Source organism: Artibeus jamaicensis, unplaced genomic scaffold, assembly GCF_021234435.1.
Source record: "Artibeus jamaicensis isolate MK-2021 breed Jamaican fruit bat unplaced genomic scaffold, CSHL_Jam_final contig_525, whole genome shotgun sequence".
Taxonomy (NCBI): domain Eukaryota; kingdom Metazoa; phylum Chordata; class Mammalia; order Chiroptera; family Phyllostomidae; genus Artibeus; species Artibeus jamaicensis.
Window position 1 is genome coordinate 17248632 of NW_026521874.1, and position 23090 is coordinate 17271721.

The window sequence follows — 23090 nt, forward strand, 5'->3', positions numbered from 1 at the left end:
CCCTTGGACCCTCCCATTCTAACCACACACACCCCGCCCCCACCCACATGTAATTCCTAGTAAGGCAAGATCCTGAGGGTAAGGCCCTCGGGGCCCTCCCCAACTGTGCAGAAGTATTTTTCCCTGTGACTTAAGATAGGAGGTAGGAGATGCAGGTAACACTGATCAAGCTGACTCCTGAAGGGAAGGGGTGAGGAAAACAATGGGAACTGCTCACCCTCCTTGGCCTTCCCCACCCCCAGGTGAAGGTGATGCGCAGCCTGGACCACCCCAATGTTCTCAAGTTCATTGGCGTGCTATACAAGGACAAGAAGCTGAACCTGCTGACAGAGTACATTGAGGGGGGCACATTGAAGGACTTTGTGCGCAGTGTGGTAAGCATACCACCTCCATGGTCCCTAAGAGCTTTGGTGGGTTGCCAGCAGGGCACCTGTGCCACCACTACCCTGAACCATGATAGCCAGGGAGACTCACTGCTTTGCCTTTGAAGGGCCATGATGGGTGGGACTGGGCACAGGCAAAAAAGGTTCACTGGCAGACCATGTTGACCTGCGGGGCCTGGACCATGAATGGAACAGGGCCCAACAGCCTCTGATGGACATTCCCTCATCCTGTAGGACCCGTTGCCCTGGCAGCAGAAGGTCAGGTTTGCCAAAGGCATCGCCTCTGGAATGGTGAGTCTTGGCAATAACCTTGCCAGCGGGTTGGCAGAGGAGGGGTGGTTGGGGCGGCAGTCAGGAGAGATGCAAGGATTGCAGACGCACTGGAAGGCAGGTTGTGGGCTGGGCAGCTCTGTACTGAGCTTCTCTGTGTACCAATGAAGTTGACCCCAAATGGCTGTTCTCAGCTCACAACTTGACTCTCAGAGAATCCAAGTGTTCAAGGGCAAACAGGACACGGGCAAGGCAAACTGGAGAAGCAGACTAGCACAGGGTGGCCTGGCCTTGCTGGCACAAAGGTGTGCAGCTGCTGAGGGCACTTGGGGCAAGCAGAGAACCTCGCTGCCTAGGAAATCTGAGAAAGGGGAAGTGCGTTTCTAGTGAGCCCCGAAGGATAGGTCAGGACTGGATAAAAGTTCCTTTTGGCATAGAGGCCCCCAGGGTTAAAGAGATGACAGCTAAGACCTGGGAGGAGAGAGGAGGAAACAGTCTGTTTTACTTGGGAAGAATGATACCGATGATAGCAGTGATGGGCCATTGTTGAGTGCTTTCTGTGTGCCAGGCACGAGCTGAGGGAATAACATGCATGTGCCTGTTTATTCCTCATGACAACCCTGGCTTCTAGACGAGATGCTGAGGCCGGAAAGGGGCAGAACTAGGAGCTGGGGCTAGTCAGTCCTGAGGTTTTAATAACTGCTCTTCATGTTGGGACTGTGAAGACAATATGAGTCTTGGGGGTACATTAAGTTCCCTGTATCTCAAGCTAAAGAGTGTGGCCTTCACTTAGGAAGCCAAAAAGACAGATGTAGATTTTTAAGCAAGTAAGTTTTTGTGGCCAGAGCTGTGCTTTTTTGTGCATGAGTCTGGTGTGGTCAGTAGGTTGGAGTGGAATTGGGAGAACTCGGGGCAGGGAGACCTGGTGGAGGGTGTGCATAATGAAACATTTCAGGTTTCTGAGTTGGGGTATGGCTAGGGGACAGGAGACTGGGAGGGAGGGCAGAGTCAGAATGGAAAGCCGGGTTGGCAGTGAGGGAACAGGTGAAGGGGAGGAGGAATCGCGGTCGGCTTGAGGTACCCAGAGAAATGTTGGTGTCATTTACCAGATATGCTTTGGAGGGGGGAGTGGCAGTGATGGTTGGGAAACACATTTGGGAAGAGCCAGGATTAGGTGTCTGCTGAGGCTGATGTGTGGTTTGTGGGAGTCAGCACATGAAGAGAAAATGACTTTGAGAAGGGCTGACATTGAGGAAGCTGGAGGGAAAAGCAGGCACACAGGAGTCTCAGATGAAGGGAGCATGGGAGAGGTGTGGCTGGCTACCTTTGAGGTGGGGATGGGCAGGTCACAAGCTACAGCAATTCAGGAAGAGCCCCCTGGGTGTGAGCGGCTCTAGGAGCCTAGGGGATGGAAGCGGTGTTGCAGGGGGCTCAGAAGGGGGGACATGACTCCTTCCATATTTGCTGGGGAAGAGGAGGGAAGGAAAAGGAAGTGGCTTCAGAGAGTGACAAGAGCCAGAGACGGAGGCCTAGAGGGGGAAAATAGCAAGTGGATTTATCTGGAAACATTTGGATGGGAAGAGAAAGAGGTTAAAGTGTAGACAGAGAGCACGGAGGGTGCCACATCTCAGGGGAGGGGAATGTCCGGAATCTAGAGCCTGCTGATCCAGGAGGAGATCACTTACCCCCCTGTCACAGGCAAGAAGGATCCAGGTAGCTGAAGCCAGAGATTGGGAGGAGGGGCTAGGAGCAGTGCATCTGAGGGTGCTCACTTCAGATATCCTGGATGTAAGTAAATGGGTCGAGGGCATGCAAGGGCTGGTGCCCAGTAAAGTTAGAGACTTCATGAGAAAACAGTGAGGGATCATTGATCCCACTGGGTTGGGATCAATGAACAAAGAATGGGCAGGAGATGGCAGCAGAGAGAGAGGAGGCCAAGGGAGCCTTTGGCTTTCCCCTGGTGTTGGGACAAGAGAGTGACAGCAGGAGGACCTGGGCTTTGGGGTCCAGGTTGGGCTCTGAAGCTGGGTTGAGGATGGCCTGGAAGAAGAGCCCGTTCTATGGCCCAAATTCAGACTCAGCATCTGGTTGATTTACTGGCCATTGGCCTCAGCTCCTAATTCTGTTCTAGGCCTATTTGCATTCCATGTGCATCATCCACCGGGATCTGAACTCACACAACTGTCTCATCAAGCTGGTATGTTTCACCTGTCTGGGCTTCCCCAGGGCCAGCCCGCAGGGCTTCCTTGTCACAAGGGAGACTGACTGTGCCTTGTTGCTTTAGACCAGAGATAATGCCTAAGGCTCCTATCTTGCTTTTTCCTCTGCCTCTGATGCCCTCTTCTGTCTCCTAGGCTCCCAGACACTTGCAGATACAGTTCCACCTTTTCCTGGTAGCAGCCCTTGAAATCCTTTGGATAGAAGGGTTTCTGTATACAGAGCCCTGTTGCTTTCCTTGGTTTTGCCCCATGATGGTCCCGTAAAGCAGCTCTCAGTGGACCCCATTTTGTATCTCTGGCACCTGAGGCCACAGCACTGGTAGATGTACAGTGACTGGGTTGGGGCCTGTATTCCTCCCACCGGCCGGTCAGCTCTGGTTGTTACAATGTTATTCCTCCTTTTGACTTGCAGTCTGGCTTCCTGAGTGTCCACTACATTGCCCTGGCTTCACCCTCTGGACCCACACCAAACAATCGTAATCCCTTTTCCACATGACTGCCGGGTAGCTATTTGAAGAGCTTGTCTCCCCCAAGTACCCCACTGGCTGCTTCCACCTTGTCTTTTTCGGTCTTATCCTGGTTCTAGCCATGGCCTGAAATCTTCTGGGGAACAAGACAGGATGGGGAACAAACAAAACCAAAGAAATGCCCTGAACTGTCCTGAGTTCCGCTCTCTAGGTCTCAGGGCTGTACCCCTCCAGGCCGTGAACACCTGGGCTCTGCTCTGTGGAGATACCAAACTGTTAGAACACACAGGCTGAGCCTTGTCTGTCTGAGAACTGCAGCTGTGTCTCAGTCTGCTTTGCTACACATCTTCTCTCCCGTTCTCAGTGACTTCTCTTGGAAATGTCCCCACCAAGTCCTGACCTGGCCTTTGTCTTACCAGGACAAGACTGTGGTGGTGGCAGACTTTGGGCTGTCACGGCTCATAGTAGAGGAGAGGAAAAAGCCCCCAGTGGAGAAGGCCACCACCAAGAAACGGACTCTGCGCAAAAATGACCGCAAGAAGCGCTACACGGTGGTGGGAAACCCTTATTGGATGGCCCCTGAGATGCTGAACGGTGAGTCCTGATGCCCTGAGGGGACATGCTCCAGAGGGGAGTCGGGGGCCACATCTTGCAGCAGAGCTCTGGGAACTCCAGGGAGGCCTGTGAAATGTAAGGCCAAGTACGCAGAGCTGAAGGATGCGTGATTTTTATCCCTTGCCAGACTGGGCTGCATAAACTCCTTCCTCCCTGAGTTTAGGCCTACTAGCTGGTCAGTGTTTCACCCAAGGCTTAGGGGAAGGTCTGACTGTGGCCTCTATGCCCCAAGGGTAGGAAAGAGCTCAGTTATTTGTTGAGCTCTAGCCTTTAGTCTCTCTCCATGCTGAGAATTGAAGTGTGGTGCCCTCTTGTGGATAATGCTCAAACCAGCCAGAGATGCTGGCTGGGACTCTGGAACCCCATAAGGTTGTAAGGCCTCAAATAGTCTCACAGAACCCTTTTCGGAATCTCAGGCCCAGAGAAGTTCTGTGGTTTGCCCAGGAGCACACACCCTGGTCCAGTTCCTTTTCACTGTTCCATGTAGTTTCATCACAGGCACTGTTGTTTTATAAGATTTTATCTGTGCAGCCCACCCAGGGCTGAGGAAAGGTGATTGTTGGGTAGAAGGCCTTTGGAGCATCCCCACAGATCCTGTTCTAGTCCTGGTTCTTGGCTGTGTCCTGGCTTGGCCCTGGACTCAGTGCAGAGCCGGTAAGGGACCAAACCTAACAGCCAGCTCTCCTTTGTTCCCCAAGGAAAGAGCTACGATGAGACGGTGGATGTCTTCTCTTTCGGGATCGTTCTCTGCGAGGTGAGCTGTCTCACGTAGACAAGGCCTGAGGCAGCTGGCCCAGCAGCTCCGCCCTTCCCCAGAACTGGCACTCCCCCTCCTAAAGATGAGGGACTCACAGTGAAATCAACACAAGTTTAGGGTTGTACAGTTTATCGCACATCTGTTAACACAACTGAGTCTCGTGGGTCCCATGAGAAGGACGCAGTAGAGTTTTTCCAGGTGAGGAAATGGTCTCAGAAAGGGGAAATGCCTTGCTCGGAGCCACAGGATCAGTACGGGGCAGGTGAGACTGGGAAAGTCAGGCGATTATTCGGGTGGCTCTCTGGCCAGAAGCAGCCTTTCCCCTTCCCAGGCCCTAGAGGCGTCTCTGCCCTCAGCCTGGAAATGGAAGTAGTCACTCCAGGAAGTGCCAGCCCACCTCGCACAGTGCTAGGCACTGTGGGTAAAGAGTGAGTCTTGGAGACATGCCTGCCCTTAGGAGCTTAGCTCAGTCTATCTCAAAGCATTTAGTTGAACACATACATTCAGAGGTTTCTGTAATTTTATTTTATTTATTTATTTTTTTAAAATTATTTATTTATTTATCTTTAGAAGGGGAAGGGAAGAGGGAGAGAAACAACAATGTATGGTTGCCTCTAGTGTGTCACCTGCTGGGAACTGGCCTGCAACCCAGGCATGTGCCCTGACTGGGAATTGAACCGTGATCCTTTTGTTCGCAGACCTGTGCTCAATCCACTGAGCTACACCAGCCAAGGCTGTAATTTTAATAAAGTGGTGAGTGGCAGAGGAGAGACAAATGGTGACTGGAATAATGAAGAAAGGTTCTTTAAAAAATTGTTTTCTTGCCCTGGCTGGTGTGGCTCAGTGGACTGAGAGATGTACATAAGGTAAAGGGATGTTCAGGTTTTTCCAGTTTCTCTTGAGTGCCAGTCTGCAAATCCAAAGGTTGCCGGTTTGATTCCCAGTCAGGGCACATGCCTGGGTTGTAGGCTCCGTCCCTAATTGAGAGCACGGAAGAGGCAACCTATCTATGTTTCTTCTTTTCCTCTCTTTCTCCCTCCGTTCCCTTCTCTCTAAAAATCAATAGGTAAAATCTTTTATTTTATTTTATTTATTTATCTTTAGAGGGGATGGGAAGGAGAGAGGGAGAGAAACATCAACGTATGGTTGCCTTTTGTGCGTCCCCTGCTGGGAACTGGCCTGCAGAGAACCTGCCTGCAACCCAGGTTGTGCCCTGACTGGGAATCAAACTGCGATCCTCTGGTTCGCAGGCCTGTGCTCAATCCACTGAGCTACACCAGCCAGGGCTAAAAATTTGTTTTCTTTCATAGAAGGCAGTTGAGCATCTACTCTGTACAAAGTACTAGGCTGGCACCAGAAGGTCTCAGGCATGACTGAGACCCAACACCGCACCGCCTAGGGCCTGAGCACTGGCAGGGAACACAGACACGGGGGGCACTGCAGGGCCGAGTGGGGGTGGGAGCTGCCCCTCCAGGTCTGGAACATTGTGCTTCTGGGACAGTGAGGCCTCTTCAAACCCTCCTCAGTGCACTCTCCCCCTCAGGAGCACACCACACCTCGCCCCCACCCTTACCCCCTGAGCTTCCATTACCATTACCTTCCTCTTGGGTAAGTTCCAAGGGCCCTTCTTTTGTTTCTGTAACTCATTTCCTGAGCCCATTCTTCTACCGCTTACTTCTATCTCTGTGGCTTTCTAAGTAAACTTATTTTAAAAAATCCTCCTCAATAATCAGGCTCTTAGTCAAGAGACAGGTATGAGGACAGCAAACTCACAGTTGTTAACAACTACACCTAAAACAAAAGCAAACTAAGAGGACAGCTAGATCAGGAGCAGAACCATAGAAATGAAGATCACATGGAGGGTTAACAACAGGGGAGTGGGAGGAGGAGAAGGGGGGAGAAGGTACAGAGAATAAGTAGCATAGACGGTAGGTAGAGGGTAGATGGGGGGAGGGCAAGAATAGTATGGGAAATATAGAATCTAAAGAACTTGTGACACGTGGACATAAAAGGGGGGATGGTGGGGGAAGGGTGCGCAGGGTGGAAGGGAATGAAGGGGGGAAATGGGACAACTGTAATGGCATAATCAATTAAATATATTTTTAAAAAACATTAAAAAAATGAGGGGGACAGTTCTTTAACCTCGGTTTCATCTTCTGCCCTCCCTTCCTGTTTACAAACCAGCGTCCCTCTCCCCTACTGTATGGCCGCACTCTCCCCAGTCTCTGACCAGCCGTCTTTTCCCTGCAGATCATCGGGCAGGTGTATGCAGATCCTGATTGCCTGCCCCGAACACTGGACTTTGGCCTCAACGTGAAGCTTTTCTGGGAGAAGTTTGTCCCTACAGACTGCCCCCCAGCCTTCTTCCCCTTGGCCACTATCTGCTGCAAACTGGAGCCCGAGAGCAGGTTGGTATCCTACCCCTGCCCCTAGCCTTCGGCTGTCCCCAACCCCTTCTCAGGCATAGGAGTGGCAGAAGCCTTGAGCTCAAAGATGTGGCTGTTGGCCACTCAAGGTGCCCCAAAACTCTGACATGACAGGTTGGGGGTGGAGCATGAGGGCATAGTGGCAAAGTGTCCTGGGTATAACAGAGATACAGCCATTAAAAGAAATTGTAACAGAACTCACCCAAACCTATACCATTCTAACAAATTAAGTGTCTTCATGTCTCCATATTCCCCTGTCCATGTCCACCTACACACTTTTTAGATTCTGACCTCAAATAGAGAAAGATTTTATATTTTGCCCTGCATTTTCCTTGTTACCATCCAGCCTCCCTATTTATCATTTGTTAACTACATGAAATTCTGTTAAGAGGCTCCCTGAACATATAATATACGTAATGTAGAGAGATGTTCAGGTTTTTCCAGTTTCTCTTTACAGTAAGTGTTACTACATTGAGCATCTTAATGCATTTAACTAATTTTCTCTGTTAAAGAAATCTTTTTAAAATCACCGTAGCCCTGGCCATCACGGCTCAGTTGGTTAGAGTGTGGTTCCTGACCAAAAAGCTATGGGTTCGATCCCCGACTCGGGCACGTGGGAAAGGGCAGCCAGGTGATGTTCTTTTTTCACATCGTTTCTCTCTCTCTCTCCCCTCCCCCCCTCTCTTTTCTCAAAAAGCAATGAAAAAAATGTCCTTGGGTGAGGAAAAAAATTACCTTAATTTTCTCAGGTTATAGCTTTCATTATTACCAAAGTTTCCCCAGGTCCTTTCAATTTTGGGCATTACAAAACTAGAATCTTGTGCTTTTTTCCCCTATCAAAAATCATGTTTCTTTTAAAAAACAAAGTCAAACATTTCTGAAATGCCTAGCACAGGAACTATACCTCTTCTGTAATCTGATCAGTGTGCCCCTCCACACACTCCTCACTCCCTAACTCCGTCTCCCCAAGGCAACCAGCAGGCACATCAGTTGTGTTTTTAAATGATTCCCTAAGGTCCACTGGAGAGTCGGGATTGGCCGGTAGGAGGCTCCATATCTTGTTCCTTCATGGGCCAAAGGACCACAATCCCTTACTAACACCCGAGTAAGAGCACGAGGAAAAATGTGAATTTACGTGGTATTTGTTCGGTAATACCCCTTCTCTCGAGACAGTCATTCTAAATGTCTGTCTAAAATACCTGCTGAGTGCCTGCCACATGCCAGATACTGTCCTGAGCCCTTGGGAGACAGCGGTGAACAAAAACATGCCCTGCCCTCTGGAACTCACGGTCTAGCGGGGAGAAGAAACCGGACTGAACTTTGGAAAGGGACTAGTGCTCCGCACAAAGGGTCCGGCTGAGGAAAGACAGTCGTTTGGGATACAAGTTGTAAGCTTACGTGTAGCGATCAGAGTGGGCTGAGAAGGTGAAGATGTTTAAGTAAAAACATGGACGGGGCGGAGGAGTAAGCCTGAGATGTCTTCTTAGGGTCCCAGGGCAGCTCGGTTACTTCCACAGCACCAGGACCTCACTGTGCGCTTCCTCCTTGGGAAGGGTGCTGAGCCTCTGACAGGCCCTTTCCCAGGCAGACCCATTGATGTGGAAACAGTCCAAGGACTGGAAAGGATCTTTTAGAAAGGCCCTTAGTCCAATTCCACCTTTGATGATTGCTTTGTCTCCCAGACATGGGAGGAGCTTTTTTACTCTTAGTTTTATTCTTAAACTAACCCCCAGACCATGCCAGCCTCCTTACAGTGTTATCTATAATCTTTACAGCAAAGCTGTTTCCCACAAAGGCACTGGTTAAGGGACTTGCCTGAGGTCACACACCTAGGAAGTGGTTAAGTCACATGCCTGGGGACCTTCTATACCACCCCATGATCCTACCCGTATTTCACCTATTTCACCCCATCTTTTCCTAGGCCGGCATTCTCAAAACTGGAGGACTCCTTTGAGGCCCTCTCTCTGTACCTGGGGGAGCTGGGCATCCCACTGCCTGCAGAGCTGGAGGAGCTGGACCACACTGTGAGCATGCAGTACGGCCTGACACGGGACTCGCCCCCCTAGCCCTGGCCCAACCCCCTGCTGTGGGCAGGGCCCTCCTGGCTTCCTGTGGATTGGCACCTTGTTTAGAAGCAGAACAAGCCATCCCTACTACCTCCCCAGGAGGCGAGCGGGCACAGCACCAGGGAAGTGCATCTCCACAAGTTTTGGGACCTGGTTACTGTCTATAAATGCAACACTCGCCTGAAAGCTGTGAAGAAAAAGAAGAAAAAAAAAGCCTGGCTTCTGGGTCAGGAGGAGTCTGTTACTCGTGACCACTCAGGAACTCCCTGGGATTCCGGGATTCCGGGCTAGTCAGTGTGATCTGGACCTGCTGGGCAAGATTCCAGGGGGAATCGGCCCCTGGGCTCTGAAGTGTCTGGTCCAGCTGAGGACAGGAGAACTTCGAGTGGTAGTGCGGCTGAGAGAAAGACTGGTGGCCAGGCCGCAGTCCAAGGATGTGAAATGACAGTGGTGCTACCCTCCTGCTCCCTGTGCTGCCCTCCCCTGGGCGGGGTCAAGGAAGTAGGTTTTGAAGAGTCCCTTAACTTGTGGTGGAATGGCCAGGAGTCGGGAGAAGGGCTGGTTTCTGTTCACCTCCCAGTCCACGTCAGGGTCAGGGCCAGTGTGCATCTTGTGCTCTCCAGCTATACTGCTGGAGGCGGGCTGAGAATCTCTGGGTTGGCACCCTTTCTGCCTGCAGCAAGAAGCCACCCACAGTGCAGGAGGAGGCTGGGCACTGGAAAGAGGCCCTGCCCTCTAGAAAGCCCATACCCTGGCTGCTGTCACTCATATTCCAGTGGGCACCTCAGTCAGAAGCTTGAGACACTTTGCCTAGACGTAGATGAGTTCTGGGGGATGGTATGGCTTGTCGCAGGCCTAGTGTATAAGGCTAGGGGAGTGGGAATCTCAGCAGTCTCTTGGCCTTGGGGTAGCCACTCCTCACCCTTCCCCATCCCTGGTTCAGGCATCAGCTTAGGTGGAAAGAGGTGGTAGCAAGAGTCCCAGAGCTTAGATGCTAGGAGAGACACCTCCCTGAACTGGGCCATCTGGCTTCTGCTTCACCTGCTGGCTGGCCCACATCGCTAGCTCCTGGCTACAGCCTCCTGAGTCACAGCCATGGGTGCAGAAAAACTCTGGGGGTGCCCTCTTCCTTGGCTCCCAGATCTCCAGGGACTCAACACAAATAGATTTGCCTCTTCCTAAGCATCTGTGAGCTTAGGCCATATTTAACAAATTGGGAATGGGTTTGGGGTATTACTGCGGCGTGTGGTGGTTGTATTGGGGGTGGGAGGGAGGAGGTGGGGTGGGAATGATTTGGGAGACTGGTTGTTGTTAATACTATCTTGTTCTGTCTGTCGGGTGACATGTGAAATACTGTTTATAGACCTGATGAGTTGTGGGATTAGCTGTCATCTCTGGCTATGCTGTGTAGACCATGCTTATGTATGGAGTGTGCAAGCTTGTGAGGTTTGAGCCCTGGGCTTGCAGAGGCAGCAAGGTCAGCACCATGTGGCTGGTTGTGCCTCAGCTGTCCCCAACGTACGTGGGAGTGGTGGGCCCAAGTTGGACCATTGAGCAGACCAAATAAATTAAGCAGTGAATAACTGAGAATACTGAGAGTGGAAAGTGACTTGGGGCCTGGCTCGGGGAGACACCTGGGGAGCGAATGCTGGCTTGTCTGCCTGGAAGTGCGAGGCCTCCCCTGCTCCCTTCTGGAGAAAATGCTCCTGGCCACCTTCAGGTCCAGGTCACCACATGTGTCTGGTCACGACCAGCATGACTCCCCATGGCAGGGAGTTCTCATGCTCCCTAATTTTAATTCTCTTTCCTTATGTAGCCACCAGCCCGCTCTTGAGAACGTTGCACATCCCACCTGAGGCAGCCCAGTCCTTGAAGCAGGGCTGACTTTCACCTTCCAGCTGAGTCATTTCTTTGGGTCCCTACACTCCCACCCTCTAATCCACCTACAGCCCTAACGCCTGGATATCCTAGAGCAGCTGTCCCCAACCTTTTCGGCACCAGGAAAATTTTTTCACGGAAGACAAATTTTTCTGGGGACCAGGATGGGGGGGGCGTGGTTTCGGGATGATTCAAGTACATGGCTTTCAAGCTCACCTGCTGTGTGGCCCAGTTCCTAACAGGCCATGGACCAGTACCAGTCCATAGCCCGTGGGTTAGAGAGCCCTGTCCTAGAGTCTTTGCAGGGCTGGGTATCACCTTCACAATGGGGAAAAAGATGAATGCAAGTTACCTTCACCCCCTGTGTTTCCCTACAACTGCTTGAGAGCAAAAGACAGTTCTTGCTTCTGCACTTAGGGGATATTGTGGAGGGGTGGCCAATGGGCGGGGTGGGATGCTGCCATCTGGTTAGTGGTTATCCTGGGCAAATATAAATCTATATACTCAAAGCTTGAAGACAGAACCTGGGTCCTACAAAAACATGCTTGGGGGTGCCCTTTGCTGTTAGATCTAGAGAGAAGTGTCTGGGCTTGGGCAGAGACCACTCTGCATGTTCCCAGAAGCTGAGAACCTGTTGTTGAAATTCCCTGCTCAAAGTCCAGCAAACACTCCTATCCACAGCTGCTTGCAGGGACCTTCCCCAGCCCAGAGCTGTTCCTGGAAGCCCAAGGGCTCATCCCTCTCTGCACACCTATCTTTTGGCTACCACAGCACCACCACCCACTACCAGTTCCAGCTCCAGCTGAGGGCTGCCTGGGCATTCATTTTAACCTCCTACCTTGGAGAGAATGTGGAAGGGGAAAGGATCTGCCCATTGAGACGCCCACACACCCATCTCTGCTGCAGCTCCAACCTGAAAGACTTGGTGATGACTGCAGTTAACCAACCATTCAGCTTTTTGCCACCTCCCAGTGACAGCCAGGGCCACAGAGGTGCTGACAAGGTAACCAAAAGCTTCCCAACAAATGGCAGGAGTGTTCCTGACACCCCACAAAAACTCGGCAATGTGGATTCCTTTCTTTTTTTAAAATTTATTTATGTAAGTCAAATGCAGAGCAATTTCCTGCACTTTATATGCAGGTGTCAGAATGAGGTATATAAGACATGTACACAGAGAAAGGCTTTTATAGAAAAGTAGAAACCAGTAATATTCTCTTCAGCATCACTTAACACCCAGGGACCCCCCGAGGCCTAGGTTCCCTCAGCAAGTCGCCCCTGTAAACAGCCTGCTAAAGAGAATAGTCCCCACTGATCCCCCTCTCCACATGGGGCAGTAGAAGGGCTTTGGGGGAGAAAACTCTGGGTAGGGAGCATTGCTAAGGCCTCCAAGTGGGACACCAGGACCTGGAGGCCCTGCTGAGCTGTGGGCACGGGGAAACGGACTCGCCTTGGCCGTGCCTATGACTTTCTCTATAATCTCGGGTGTCACTTTCCCCCTCTGGGCCCCTCTGTCAAAAAGGCTTGAGGAACCCTAAGATCCCTTCCAATGATTCTAACTTCTGCAAGTTAGGGGTTGGGCCCCAGCTCTAGTGCCTTCACTGGAAGGTACTGGCCTGGAAGCCACAGAGCAACCTACAAACTCAGGCCACTGCAGGGGCAAGTGCTGAAGCACTTGATTACCTGGCTTCTGAGCTTAGTTTCCAGGTTAACCTCTCAGAAGCAGCTCACAAGGCCCCAAAGTATGATTCCTGTAGGTTAGCTGACTGTTGTCCCTACAAAATGAAGAGAGGTCACTGTCCACCCTGGAGAGAGACTGGGGTACCCCAGGTCCACCTCATGTCCTGTGGCCTAAGGCAGTCGCGGATCCTTCTCTCCCCTCTTCCTAAGTGGAATGTTCAGTGCAGTTCTTCCTTTTTGAGGCAGGAAGAGTCCCTGGGCCCAGGCCCGGCCCATTCTCGTCAAGGCACATTGCTGCCAGCGAGCTGGAGCTCACCCAGTAAACCCCAGCCTCGATCCCATTCTCAAACCACAGGTCTGACTTGTACAAACGCATTTTGGGTTCTCAGAGGTCAGTAGGGAGTTCCATCCCAAATACTTTTAAATGAAATATATATTTTTAAATGCTCCCTCTTGACCTGCTTGACCTGAAGGATGAGTAACAGTGTGCGCCACGTAAGCCCACAGAGAGCAAACAGAAAGGTGGAGAATGAGGCCACCTTAGATAATGAAGCACAAAGGAGCCTGGGGGAGCTCCCGGTCCATCCCTGATTCAGTTCCGGGGCACAGGCAATGTCTGGAAGCCCTTGTTAGCAGCACTGCTATGGGGGCTGCCACTGTCTCCATCCACGGGCAAAACCCTGCTCCAAGGGATGGAGAAAGAGCATTGGTGGGACCCTACCCATCTTTGCCCCTCAGCCCACAGCCCACAGCACCACCTGCTTCTTTCTGTCTTAGGAGTTCCCCAAAACAAAACAAACGAACAATAAAAAAAAAAAACACCTCAGGGGAGAGTTTTAACCACAACAAAAAGTGTAGCTCCTCCCAGCTGTAGGAGGGTAGGCCACCCTGCACCAGTCCCTGCATGGGCTCCTGCCCATCGTGGGGGTGCTCAGGCCCCAGGAGTGCCTGCCTGTCCCATAAGGGGGGCACTGCCCTCCTGAAGGTCGACCGGCGTCTGACTGGCATGGACCACAATAGTCTTCTCATCCACGATCTCACAGGTGGCATTGGTGAAGGCAGACAAGGGCAGGGTGATTCTCTGCATCTCTCTCTCACACATTTTCCGGTCATGCTGCTCTTTCAGGTCCTTCCCCCTGGCAAGAAAAGAGGGAGGCACTCAGGCTGTGCCTCCTGTAGGACTTTGCTTATCAGAGAGCATCTCGGAGGCTGGGCAGGGCAGGAGCGTGCTGCGGTCACGGAGAATCAGTGGCTGATAAGGCTGGATTTCTGTTCTGCCAGACTGCCCTAACCCAACCGCTCCTACACCTCTGGTATCTTTCCTCTTCTGTAAAATGGGGCTAATAGTAAATATGAACCTCACCGAGCTGCACGGGGGCTCAAGGAAGGGAACGTGGAAGAGACTCTTAAAGCAAGACACAGTTTTGTTCTTTCAGCCCAGGACTCCAAGAGACCCAGGGAACTATCAGCCCTCACCCATGAAGTCCAGAAAACTTCCCTGACCACCCTGTCCTGAGACAGTCCTCTAGTTATTCTAAAGTCCCAGAAGGTGTGAGTCCCAGCTGGAAACAGACTGTCCCCAACCCACGCACAAGGCAAAAAGGACTCTGAAGGCTGCTGAGGTCAGTGGGAAACAAGACAATGACCATCAGACCCCTTAGGGGTCACACACCTTTGAATTCTCATAGTGCTTAGTGACCCAGTCAGCATGGTGTTGCCCTATTTTTTTAAAGATTTTATTTATTTATTTATTTTTTTAGAGAGAGGGGAAGGGAAGGAGAGGGAGAGAAACATCAATGTGTGGTTGCTTCTCATGTGCCCCAAACTGGGGACCTGGCCCCACAACCCAGGCATGGTTCCTGACTGGGAATCGAACCGGTGACCCTTTGGTTCATAGGCCGGTGCTCAATCCACTGAGCCACACCAGTCAGGGCTGGTGTTGCCCTGTTTACTCACGTGGAGCACTTCATTCTCAGCTGAACCCGAGGAACTAGGTCTCAGTGTTCATTTTATAGATGAAGAAGTAGCCCAGAGAAGTTAAGGAATCACATGGTGGGCTCAAACCAAAGTCTGCTAGACTCTGATATTCAGAGAAGTTAAGACCTGATCAGGGTCACCCCCAAAGAAATGGGGGGGCAGAGACTCAAACCCAATGTTCTGGCTGCACATACAGGGCCCTCCCCACTGGACCGGGCTGCCCGCATATTGTAGCCACAGGGTCTGGTGAGTGCCTAGAACACTGCACAGCAGGACTTGCACCCAGGACTTAGGTCAGCACCCTCCAAAGCCAGCACCCAGACACACAGGCTCAGCTGTCGGAAGAAATCTTCCTGGAAGGAGCCCCCTTCCGCCCAAAGGGGCCTTGCAACAGACAGTGTTCATTTTATAGATGAACACCGATGGATGACTCAATGCAACACAGGCCTGCTTCCTTCCTCCAAACCCCCAGGGGAGATGGCTGAGATCTGATGGACTGCACACCCTTCGTGATGTGAGGTGCAATGACAAGAGACTGGAGAAGGATACTGAGAAAATAATGGGCTGGAAAGGAAGCAGTGTACAGGTGCCTCGCAACTGTCTTCAGCCAGTTCTCTAATGTTCTAGTATCAGCTCGGCAAAACAGCCTCTCTGAGCCTTGGCTCCCGCATCTGCGAGATGAGGATTATATCTATCTTGAAATAAGATAATGAAAGTGAAAGCATTTTGAAAACAGTGGAACTGCTGTAAAATTCATAGAAGGCCCTGGCCAGTGTGGCTCAGTTGGTTGGGCGTCACCCGGCAAACTGAGAGGTCACGAATTCGATGCCCCATCGGGACACATGCCTGGGCTCTGCGTTTGGTCCCCAGTCAGGGCATCGCCCCCAGGAAGGGGCAACCAGTTGATGTTTCTCTCCCTCTCTTCCTGTCTCTCTGGAATCAATACAAAAAATTAACTCAGAGGTTATTATGATTTGCCCTGAATATGACTGGACTCACCAACCAACGTTATCTTAATGTGATTTCCCAAGGAAACTTTCCTACTGACCAGCCAAGGCAAGTATTGTTTACATGACCTCAACAACTCCCTTCCTCTCTGGGCATTCATTTCATCATCCGTATAACAAGGAGATGGACTTGGGTTCCCTCCAGGCCCCTAACATTCTGTGAGATCTCTCGCATGATACGTGCCCCGATGCCCCAGTCCTCACTGTAAGGTCACAGAAGGCAAATCTCCCAGGGTCACTGAGTTTCTGAAAGTGAAAGCCTAAGTAAGATTCCTGCCTCATCCTTCGAATTGGCCTCTGCACAGGACATCACTAACGCCCGGAGCACCTGCAGGGGAAATGGAGGGACATGGAGAGAGGGTCGTCTGGACCAAGTGCATCCTCACTCACAGCCTGAGATTCACTTTGCCCTTGAGCACTGCCCATCAGTTGCAGCTGCTGACACATAGAAGGAAATACCTACCTCCATTGTAAAACAAAAAGCCAGTTTCACCCATGCAGGGAGAAACTTCGAAGGTCTGGGTTTAATGTTATGAAGGGACCCCCCAAGCCAGCAGAAGACCAAAAAGGAATTTACAAAAGTGGAGCATGCACGTACTTTGCCCAGGCCCCAATTTCAAAACCTAAAGGTCTGGAGGAAGAGGGTACTTCCTGAGTACCTACCAAAGTGCCAAGAAACGGCCTCCCCATCATCCAAAATGAGAAGAGCTACCTATGGACCTACTGGGTGCCACACACTTTATACATGCACCACCTTTGTTCAATTTCCACACCAACTTTGCAAGGTAGTATCCATATTTTATAGATGAAGAAGCTGAGACTTTGCTTTCCTCGGCAACCTCCTCTAACAAACATCTGCCTGTGGCCAGCTGAACTTTTGATAATGGTTAGGGTGCAGCACACACATCTTCAGGGGGCAAAAAAGACTGCCCATGAATGGGGCAGAGCAGGGCTGGAAGAGCAGACGAGGGTAAAGGAAGCAGGTGCTGGGACTCATCTGGATTCTAGCCTTATCCATCTGGAAGCCTCGGAACACACCCAACCCCAAGTGCCCCCTGTAACCAATGCCTGTGAGTCCTGGAGATGCAGTGGCTGCCCCCAGCTCTCCTGATGGTCTCAGAGAGGCCACCAGGTCTGCTGCACTGACCATCAGGCAGCTCCGTCCTTTCTCCCTTTCCTTTGGTGGGGGTGGAGGTTGGGAGGGGGCAGCCAGGCTGTTGTCTGGCAGCCAAGATACAACAAAAGGCCTATTCACTGGCTCAGCTCCTCTCCTAAGGGAGTAGAATGGTGTTGACTTACAGTTTTTCCCTTGCCTTTTTTTTAAAAATCAGAAAACAAGCGCTCCCTCCAGAGCTAGCTGGCACAGACACTACACTTGGGGCAGGAACGGGGAGCTGAGGATTGGCCTTGTGGCCTCGACAACCAGAACAGAGACCTGCCACGTTAAGCCCTTACCCACCCCCACCTGCCACCCTTCTTCCCCTGAGAGGAAGCGTGGTGCCTGCTTGCTCTGCTCTTCCCAGCCAGGGGGGAAGCTCCATCCCATCAGCCTCCTGGCCTTTTGGCAGAGTTCAAGGCTTGCAGTAATTCTATCCCTGACTGCTCCAGGGCCAGCCAGGTTCAGGAGCTGTGCTGCCCAGAGAGAGCAGGTGAGGATGAAGATATTCTTTGGGAAGGGGGCAGGGTGGGTGGAGATACCTCAGACCTCCTGAGGGCAACACGGGTCTCTTCAATTATTCCGTAACTCTGAGCCACCACTGTGTTCCCGGTCGGAAGCAGTGCTGTCCCCACACTGGGCTCAGGAAAAGTTCCCCAAGGCAGCTGAGGTTCTCGATGCCAACTGTGCACCCAAACTACACTGTATCATTTCATCCTCACAGCAGACCCATATGTATGCTGTCTGTTAGGACCTGTCTTTCAGAGATGGGAAGGCAGGGGCACAGAGGTTAAATCATTTATTCAAGCAAATGGCAGAGCGGGGATTTGAACCTGGTAGTGCCTGCAGCCACCAGCAGGTCACAGACATTTTAGGAGATACTAGAGCTTGGGAGGATCATCACAGCTAACTCCTGCCCCTACACCATTTTAAAGAGGCAGAAACTCTGACAGAACCAGAGAAAGTAAATGGCTTGTCCAGTGTCACCCCCAGAATCGGGAGCGGTTCCAGACCTAGACCCTGGTTCTTTTGACTTCTAAACCCCGCTGTTTTATGTTGAATGTTTCTATTTTTCCTACCATCCTTTGCAATTCGGGGCAAATTTGCATGAAACTACTGAGTCTCTCTGGACCTTCGAGAAACACTGATAATCCTTAGACACACCTTCTAGCCATGTAGCTGGGACACTGCACTTAACTCCTCTAGGTCTCAGCTCCTCAGGGTAAAACTGTGTAAAAGTGATCCTTCTAGTGTGGTCATGAGGCCTAGACAGGATTGTCAGGGGAGAGCATTCAGTACAGCCTTACTCTTTCAGAAACAGGTGAACGTTGGCTGCTTCTGCAACTGTTTAACCTGACTGGTGCTCTTCTGTTTACATGCACTCATGACAATGATCTTGTGAAAGTGGGTGCAGGGTTGGTGCGGTGTGTGTGGAGCAGGGATATATCCCCTTTTAACAGGCAAGAAACTGAGGTGCAGAGTATCGCACTCGACAGCTCTTGCCAGGGCATTCTAATCTCTGAGGGTGGGGTACAGCTTGCTCAGCCCACATATGGTTTCCTGTTCTATGGTCTGTACTCGAGTACTTTTGTGAGGAAAGGAGGAGTCAGGTGGTGAGCGATGGGGAGTCTCATGATGAGGTGTCTTGCCCTGTACAGGAAGGTAAATTCAGTCTCATGACAGCCTGGAGGAGCCAATGTACCAGAAAGGCCTGACTTCCTCATTGGCAGGAGAACTGAACTCTGAATGAAGAAGGTTTAGCCAATTCAAGTACCTACAGGCCTGGAAACTGTCACAGGATTGGAGGAGAGTCCACTGCTACCCAGTGGCTAAGAAAGGAGGGCTCAACTCAGCCAATATGGTTTGGTTCTGATTCCGAACTGCAGGCCAGGGCCACAGCATTCCATCGACCTCTGAAATGAACACGCAGCCGTCCCCGCACCTGTCACCTCCACCATCTCACTGGGGGCAAAAACCTTGGACTGGGACTCAGGAGACCCTCTCAGGTCAAATTCGCTTCCTGAATCATAGAAAAACAGAGAAGGAAGCGGGCTTGGCTTGGTGGGTTCTAGTATAATACCCACATTTTACAGAGAAGAAAAACAACTGTCATTTATGATCACTGAACTAAGCAGTCACATGCTCTCCCCACAGCAATGCTGGGGAGTAGGAAATAGCAGCATCTTGCCCAAAGTCACGCAGACAGGAAGGTAGTGGTGGACAGGTAGTTGGTGAAGACTTGGCCTCACCAAATGCTAGGCATGTGACCTCAGGCAAGGTGTATATCCTCTCTTGCCTTGTTTCCTAATCTGTAAACTGGGAATAATAACAGCATTTGCCTCAGAAAGGTGACTGTGAGACTTGAGTTCAAGTGTGAGAACTGCTTGAAGCGGTGTCCAGCATAGGTTCCCTACTTCTGTTGTTGTTGTTTGTTGTTATTACCACCAAACACGTCCTCTTTTTCACCTATAAAATGAGGAGGTTGACTGTATCACCTCTAAGGACACTTTAGATTTATTTCATGCTGCGTGACCCACTGGAGCTATGGGCTCAGACACGGCCCTGGACACTGGAAAACACAGGCCACCAGGTCACATCCCTTACAAAAAGCCTTCTCAGACCATGGAGAGAAAAATCACACTAAGGGCTGGAAGTGAAATCCCCTGATTTTGCCCAAGAAAGGCAAGTCATTTTTCCAAAGTCAGACAGTCCTGTAAAAAGTTAATGCAACTCTGGCTTATCATCATACACCTGTCACTGACCTCGATAGCTTTTTCCACATGGTATCTCAGGGCCCCTCTCAAAATAAGCATTCCTTCTCCTGCTGTCCCAGCAGCAGGTTCCGTCCCTGAGATGCCCAGGTAGCCTCCTTGGCGTTCTGAAATATGGTGAGGAGCAGTAAATAGGCTCTTTGTCCTACAACTCACTTTTTTTCTTCTTCCTGGAGGACAGACTTATGGCTCAGGAAATTCAAACCCCAAGCAAAAGTAGTGGGTAGGTTTCTCTTCTTGTAGCAAAACTTTATAACTCCCCCCAAAAGTTCAATCTCTGGGTCCCCACAACGAGTCTCCAGCCTGATTTCTGCAGTGCCACCCATTTCTGCATCAGACACACTGGATAAGACACAGGGAATTTGGTGTCAAAAAAGCTTGGTTTGAATCCAGGTCCTGCCACTCCCAGAGTGTGACTTTGGGTGAGTCACTTCACCTCTTTGACAAAGGTTTCCTCACCTGTAAAATGGGGAACAAGAACCCCTACCTCACAAGAATTTGGGGTAAGGAGCAAAAACACCACGGGAAAGGGTCTGTCCTAGGTCACTGGGTAAAGGCTAGAACCAAGTTTCTACATCTTGAGCTGGCTTCTCTCTTTCAACACCTTTCTTTTTGGGTAAGAATGCTGCAAAAGAATCTGTCTTCACTTTGTGTACCTTTCTCCCCTCCTCTGAGGGAGCCCGGAAGAGAAGCTACTGACCTTTTGAAGGTGTATCCCAAGACGATGCCAGCTCCGACACCGACGATGATCACCATCATGGTAACACCCAGCACATAGCCTGCCGAGGACAGGACACAAGGCCCCGTTAGCCTCACCCCAGTCAATCAGCAAATATTTCCTCATGAATCCAGTAAGGGCAGGTAGAGCAGTCCTACCCAGGGTTCCCAGGTCCTTTTTCTCCTTGGAGTTCACCCGAACTCGCTGGCTGATTCCAATCACTGGCTGCACCGCTGCCCCCTCACTCCCGGCAGGCAGGGCATTGGCAGGAGCAAACACCTGCACCTCATCTCCACTTGGCACTTCAGGGGTCGCCTCAGTTTCTGTCCTGGAGGTTGACAGGTCCTGGGAAAAAGTCTCTGGAGGCGAAGTGGGAAACAGCTCTCGTTAGAGTGGCCTCAGTGAATTCCACAGCTGAACTTGTCTATAGTGTTGGGGGAGTTGAGGATCCACCTTAGATCCACCCACACTTACAGAAATCAAGCCCTACCCCAAGGGCAAGACCAAGCCAAAGAGTGCCACCCCATAGCTGGGACAAGGCAAATAAATGTAAGGGGAGGGCCATAAGAAAGGCCTCTCCTGCCTCCCCATCTTCATCTGCTCAAATCCTTCCTGTCTTCCAAGGTTCAATTCAGTTGCCATCTTCTCCAAATATCAATCACAACTCCTCTGAGCAGCTCATATTTATTGAGCCCACGCTCTGTGCCAATTGCTACGTTATATGTTTATATATTCCACTGAATTCTAGAAAAACTGTCTTGCTGCCTCGGGACCAACAAGCCTGCACTGGAGAATCTAAAACACTTGTACTCAAATCTGAACCCTGCCATTGCCTCAGTAAGTCACTTAACTTTTCTGAGGCCCTCAAACAGCTTATACAAGGGGCACTGTAATGGCCTCGGACCCGGACACGGGTCCCTGAGACTCCCTGCTGCCTCCGAAGGCCACCCTTCAGAGTGCTCAGAATTGGGGGGCTCACAGCCCAGGGGCTGGGCCTCGCCTCTTTCAGTTGTTTACAAGGTGCTGGAGGAGGATGAGCTCATTCTGAGCGGCCTCGGCCAATGAGCTTGGGATCCCGCGGCCCGGAGACAGTCCTGGCCAATCGGACCGCAGGGCATGGGGCGGGGCCGGCCGGCGAGGTGCAGCCGCACGTGCGCGGTAACCAACCGTAACGTCCCTTCCCAGACAGCCTCGGTCTCGGGGAGCCGGGGGGTCCCGGGTCGGTACCTGAGCAGCGCAGGTCTTCGCACCGCCGCTTTTCCGGGACGCCGGCCTCGCCGCTGACGTAGCACCAGGGTCCGTGCGGGTCCTGGTCCGGGTTCCGGCAGTAGCTGTGGTTGCCGGCGCCTGGTGGGGAGAGAAGGCGCCACGGGCCCGGGCCGGGACTACGGCCGCTACCCGCCCCCGACCCAGAGCGGACACTCACCCGACTCGGGGGCAGAGGCCAGGGGGCTGTCAGCATCCAGCCAATTGAGGCAGCGGAGGCCTGGCGCGGGGACGGGCTGGTCCGCTCGATACAGGTGGCCGTTGTCCCAGAAGCAGCCTGTGAGAAAGAAGAGCCCCCCAAACACTGTTGGGCCACCTGAGCTGGGGGGAGACCCTGAACCCTGCTGGGATTCCCTGACTCGCGTGGAAAACCCTGCCGGTGCCTGGAACACAGCCTTATTTATCTATCTATTTATTTATTTATTTATTTGCCGGAAAGCAACGCACAAGTGCTAAGGGTTGCAGTCCTGGAATTTGTGGCCCTCATGGAGGAGAGTGCAGAGAGGACCTGGGTGTTTGGTTCGATGGGCAGCCAGGCCTGAAATTCATCCCCGTGTTGTGATTCCATGTTACATAAACTCTGGTGTTTCCCTCTCCACAGACAGGGCCACACTTCCTAGGGAACATACCTTCCTGAGAGAATTCTGCAAAAGCCTTGACTCAGGCAAAAGAGAGCCTCAAACGGAGGGGACCTGCGTCATCTGCTGCCTAGATGTAACTCCAAACTCCCACTACCCTCTGCGGGAGAGCCATGGAAGAGGCTGCAGAAGGAGGGCTAAGTCTGGCTGCATCGTGCAGAGCCTAGAAAAGGACAGGACTTGGGGAGTAGGAGAGATGAACCCCGAAATTCCAGCCACTCCTGAGCCCACAGGCAAGGAAAAGGAAAGAGAAAGTAGCTACTAGCCTTTGTTCTTAATGGCAAAGATGGAGCTGCAAGCCCCTTGCAGGGGAAAAAGGAGGAAAAGAAAAACAATAAAACAAAACAAAAAAACCTTACAAGGGACAACAGAAACCAACTAAAAGCTCCCTTTCCTGTCATCTTCCTGTGTAGCCTAGCCATGCTGGGGTAATAGGAGCTTTACCCTCTACGCTTCATTAAGTTGCTGCAGAAAGGAAAGATTGTAATCTTACCTCCAGATCCATAGGCTTTAACTAGGAGCGTGTTGCTGACAAGGAGTGTTTGCACCCAGGCCAGCAGCATCCTCACCACCTTCATCTTGCAGGTGATTGACCAACCGGGGTCCCCTCAGCGGCAGCTCTGTAGGAGGGTTCCAGCCTTGCAGTCGGACCTGCCCTTGTTATGCTCTTCTGGTAAACAGCCTCTCTTCAGAACTGGGAGCTTCCCAGCTAGCTTTTGCAGCGAGGTGTTTTTTTCGGCTGAAAGGCGCCCCCTGGGTCCTAAGCTTCCTATGCCATGCAAGATCACTAACCCTGAGC

At 51.5% G+C, this 23090-nt stretch overlaps 2 protein-coding genes across 4 annotated transcripts in view; one reads left to right on the plus strand and one right to left on the minus strand.

Annotated features, from left to right (window-relative positions):
* Positions 1-10795, plus strand: part of LIMK2 (LIM domain kinase 2) — a 54290-nt gene extending 43495 nt beyond the window's left edge. For both annotated transcript variants that reach the window (XM_037166799.2, XM_037166802.2), the window contains 7 exons: positions 243-374; positions 618-674; positions 2785-2850; positions 3759-3933; positions 4653-4708; positions 6962-7119; positions 9059-10795. In XM_037166799.2, coding sequence (XP_037022694.1) covers positions 243-374; positions 618-674; positions 2785-2850; positions 3759-3933; positions 4653-4708; positions 6962-7119; positions 9059-9203 — 789 coding nt within the window. In that variant the 3' untranslated portion in view covers positions 9204-10795. The remainder of the gene's footprint in view (positions 1-242; positions 375-617; positions 675-2784; positions 2851-3758; positions 3934-4652; positions 4709-6961; positions 7120-9058) is intronic.
* A 1358-nt stretch (positions 10796-12153) lies between these two features.
* Positions 12154-22869, minus strand: PIK3IP1 (phosphoinositide-3-kinase interacting protein 1). 2 transcript variants are annotated; one of them, XM_037166818.2, is made up of 6 exons: positions 22785-22869; positions 21814-21930; positions 21615-21734; positions 20546-20746; positions 20370-20448; positions 12154-13894 (listed from the first exon to the last, which is right to left on the minus strand). In XM_037166818.2, the coding sequence occupies exons 1-6, from the start codon at positions 22867-22869 to the stop codon at positions 13690-13692; spliced, it is 807 nt and encodes a 268-aa protein (XP_037022713.2). In that variant the 3' UTR covers positions 12154-13689. The 2 variants fall into 2 exon arrangements, with proteins under 2 accessions (XP_037022713.2, XP_037022714.2); XM_037166819.2 differs by having other exon boundaries at positions 13779-13931.
* Between the last annotated feature and the right edge of the window lie 221 nt (positions 22870-23090).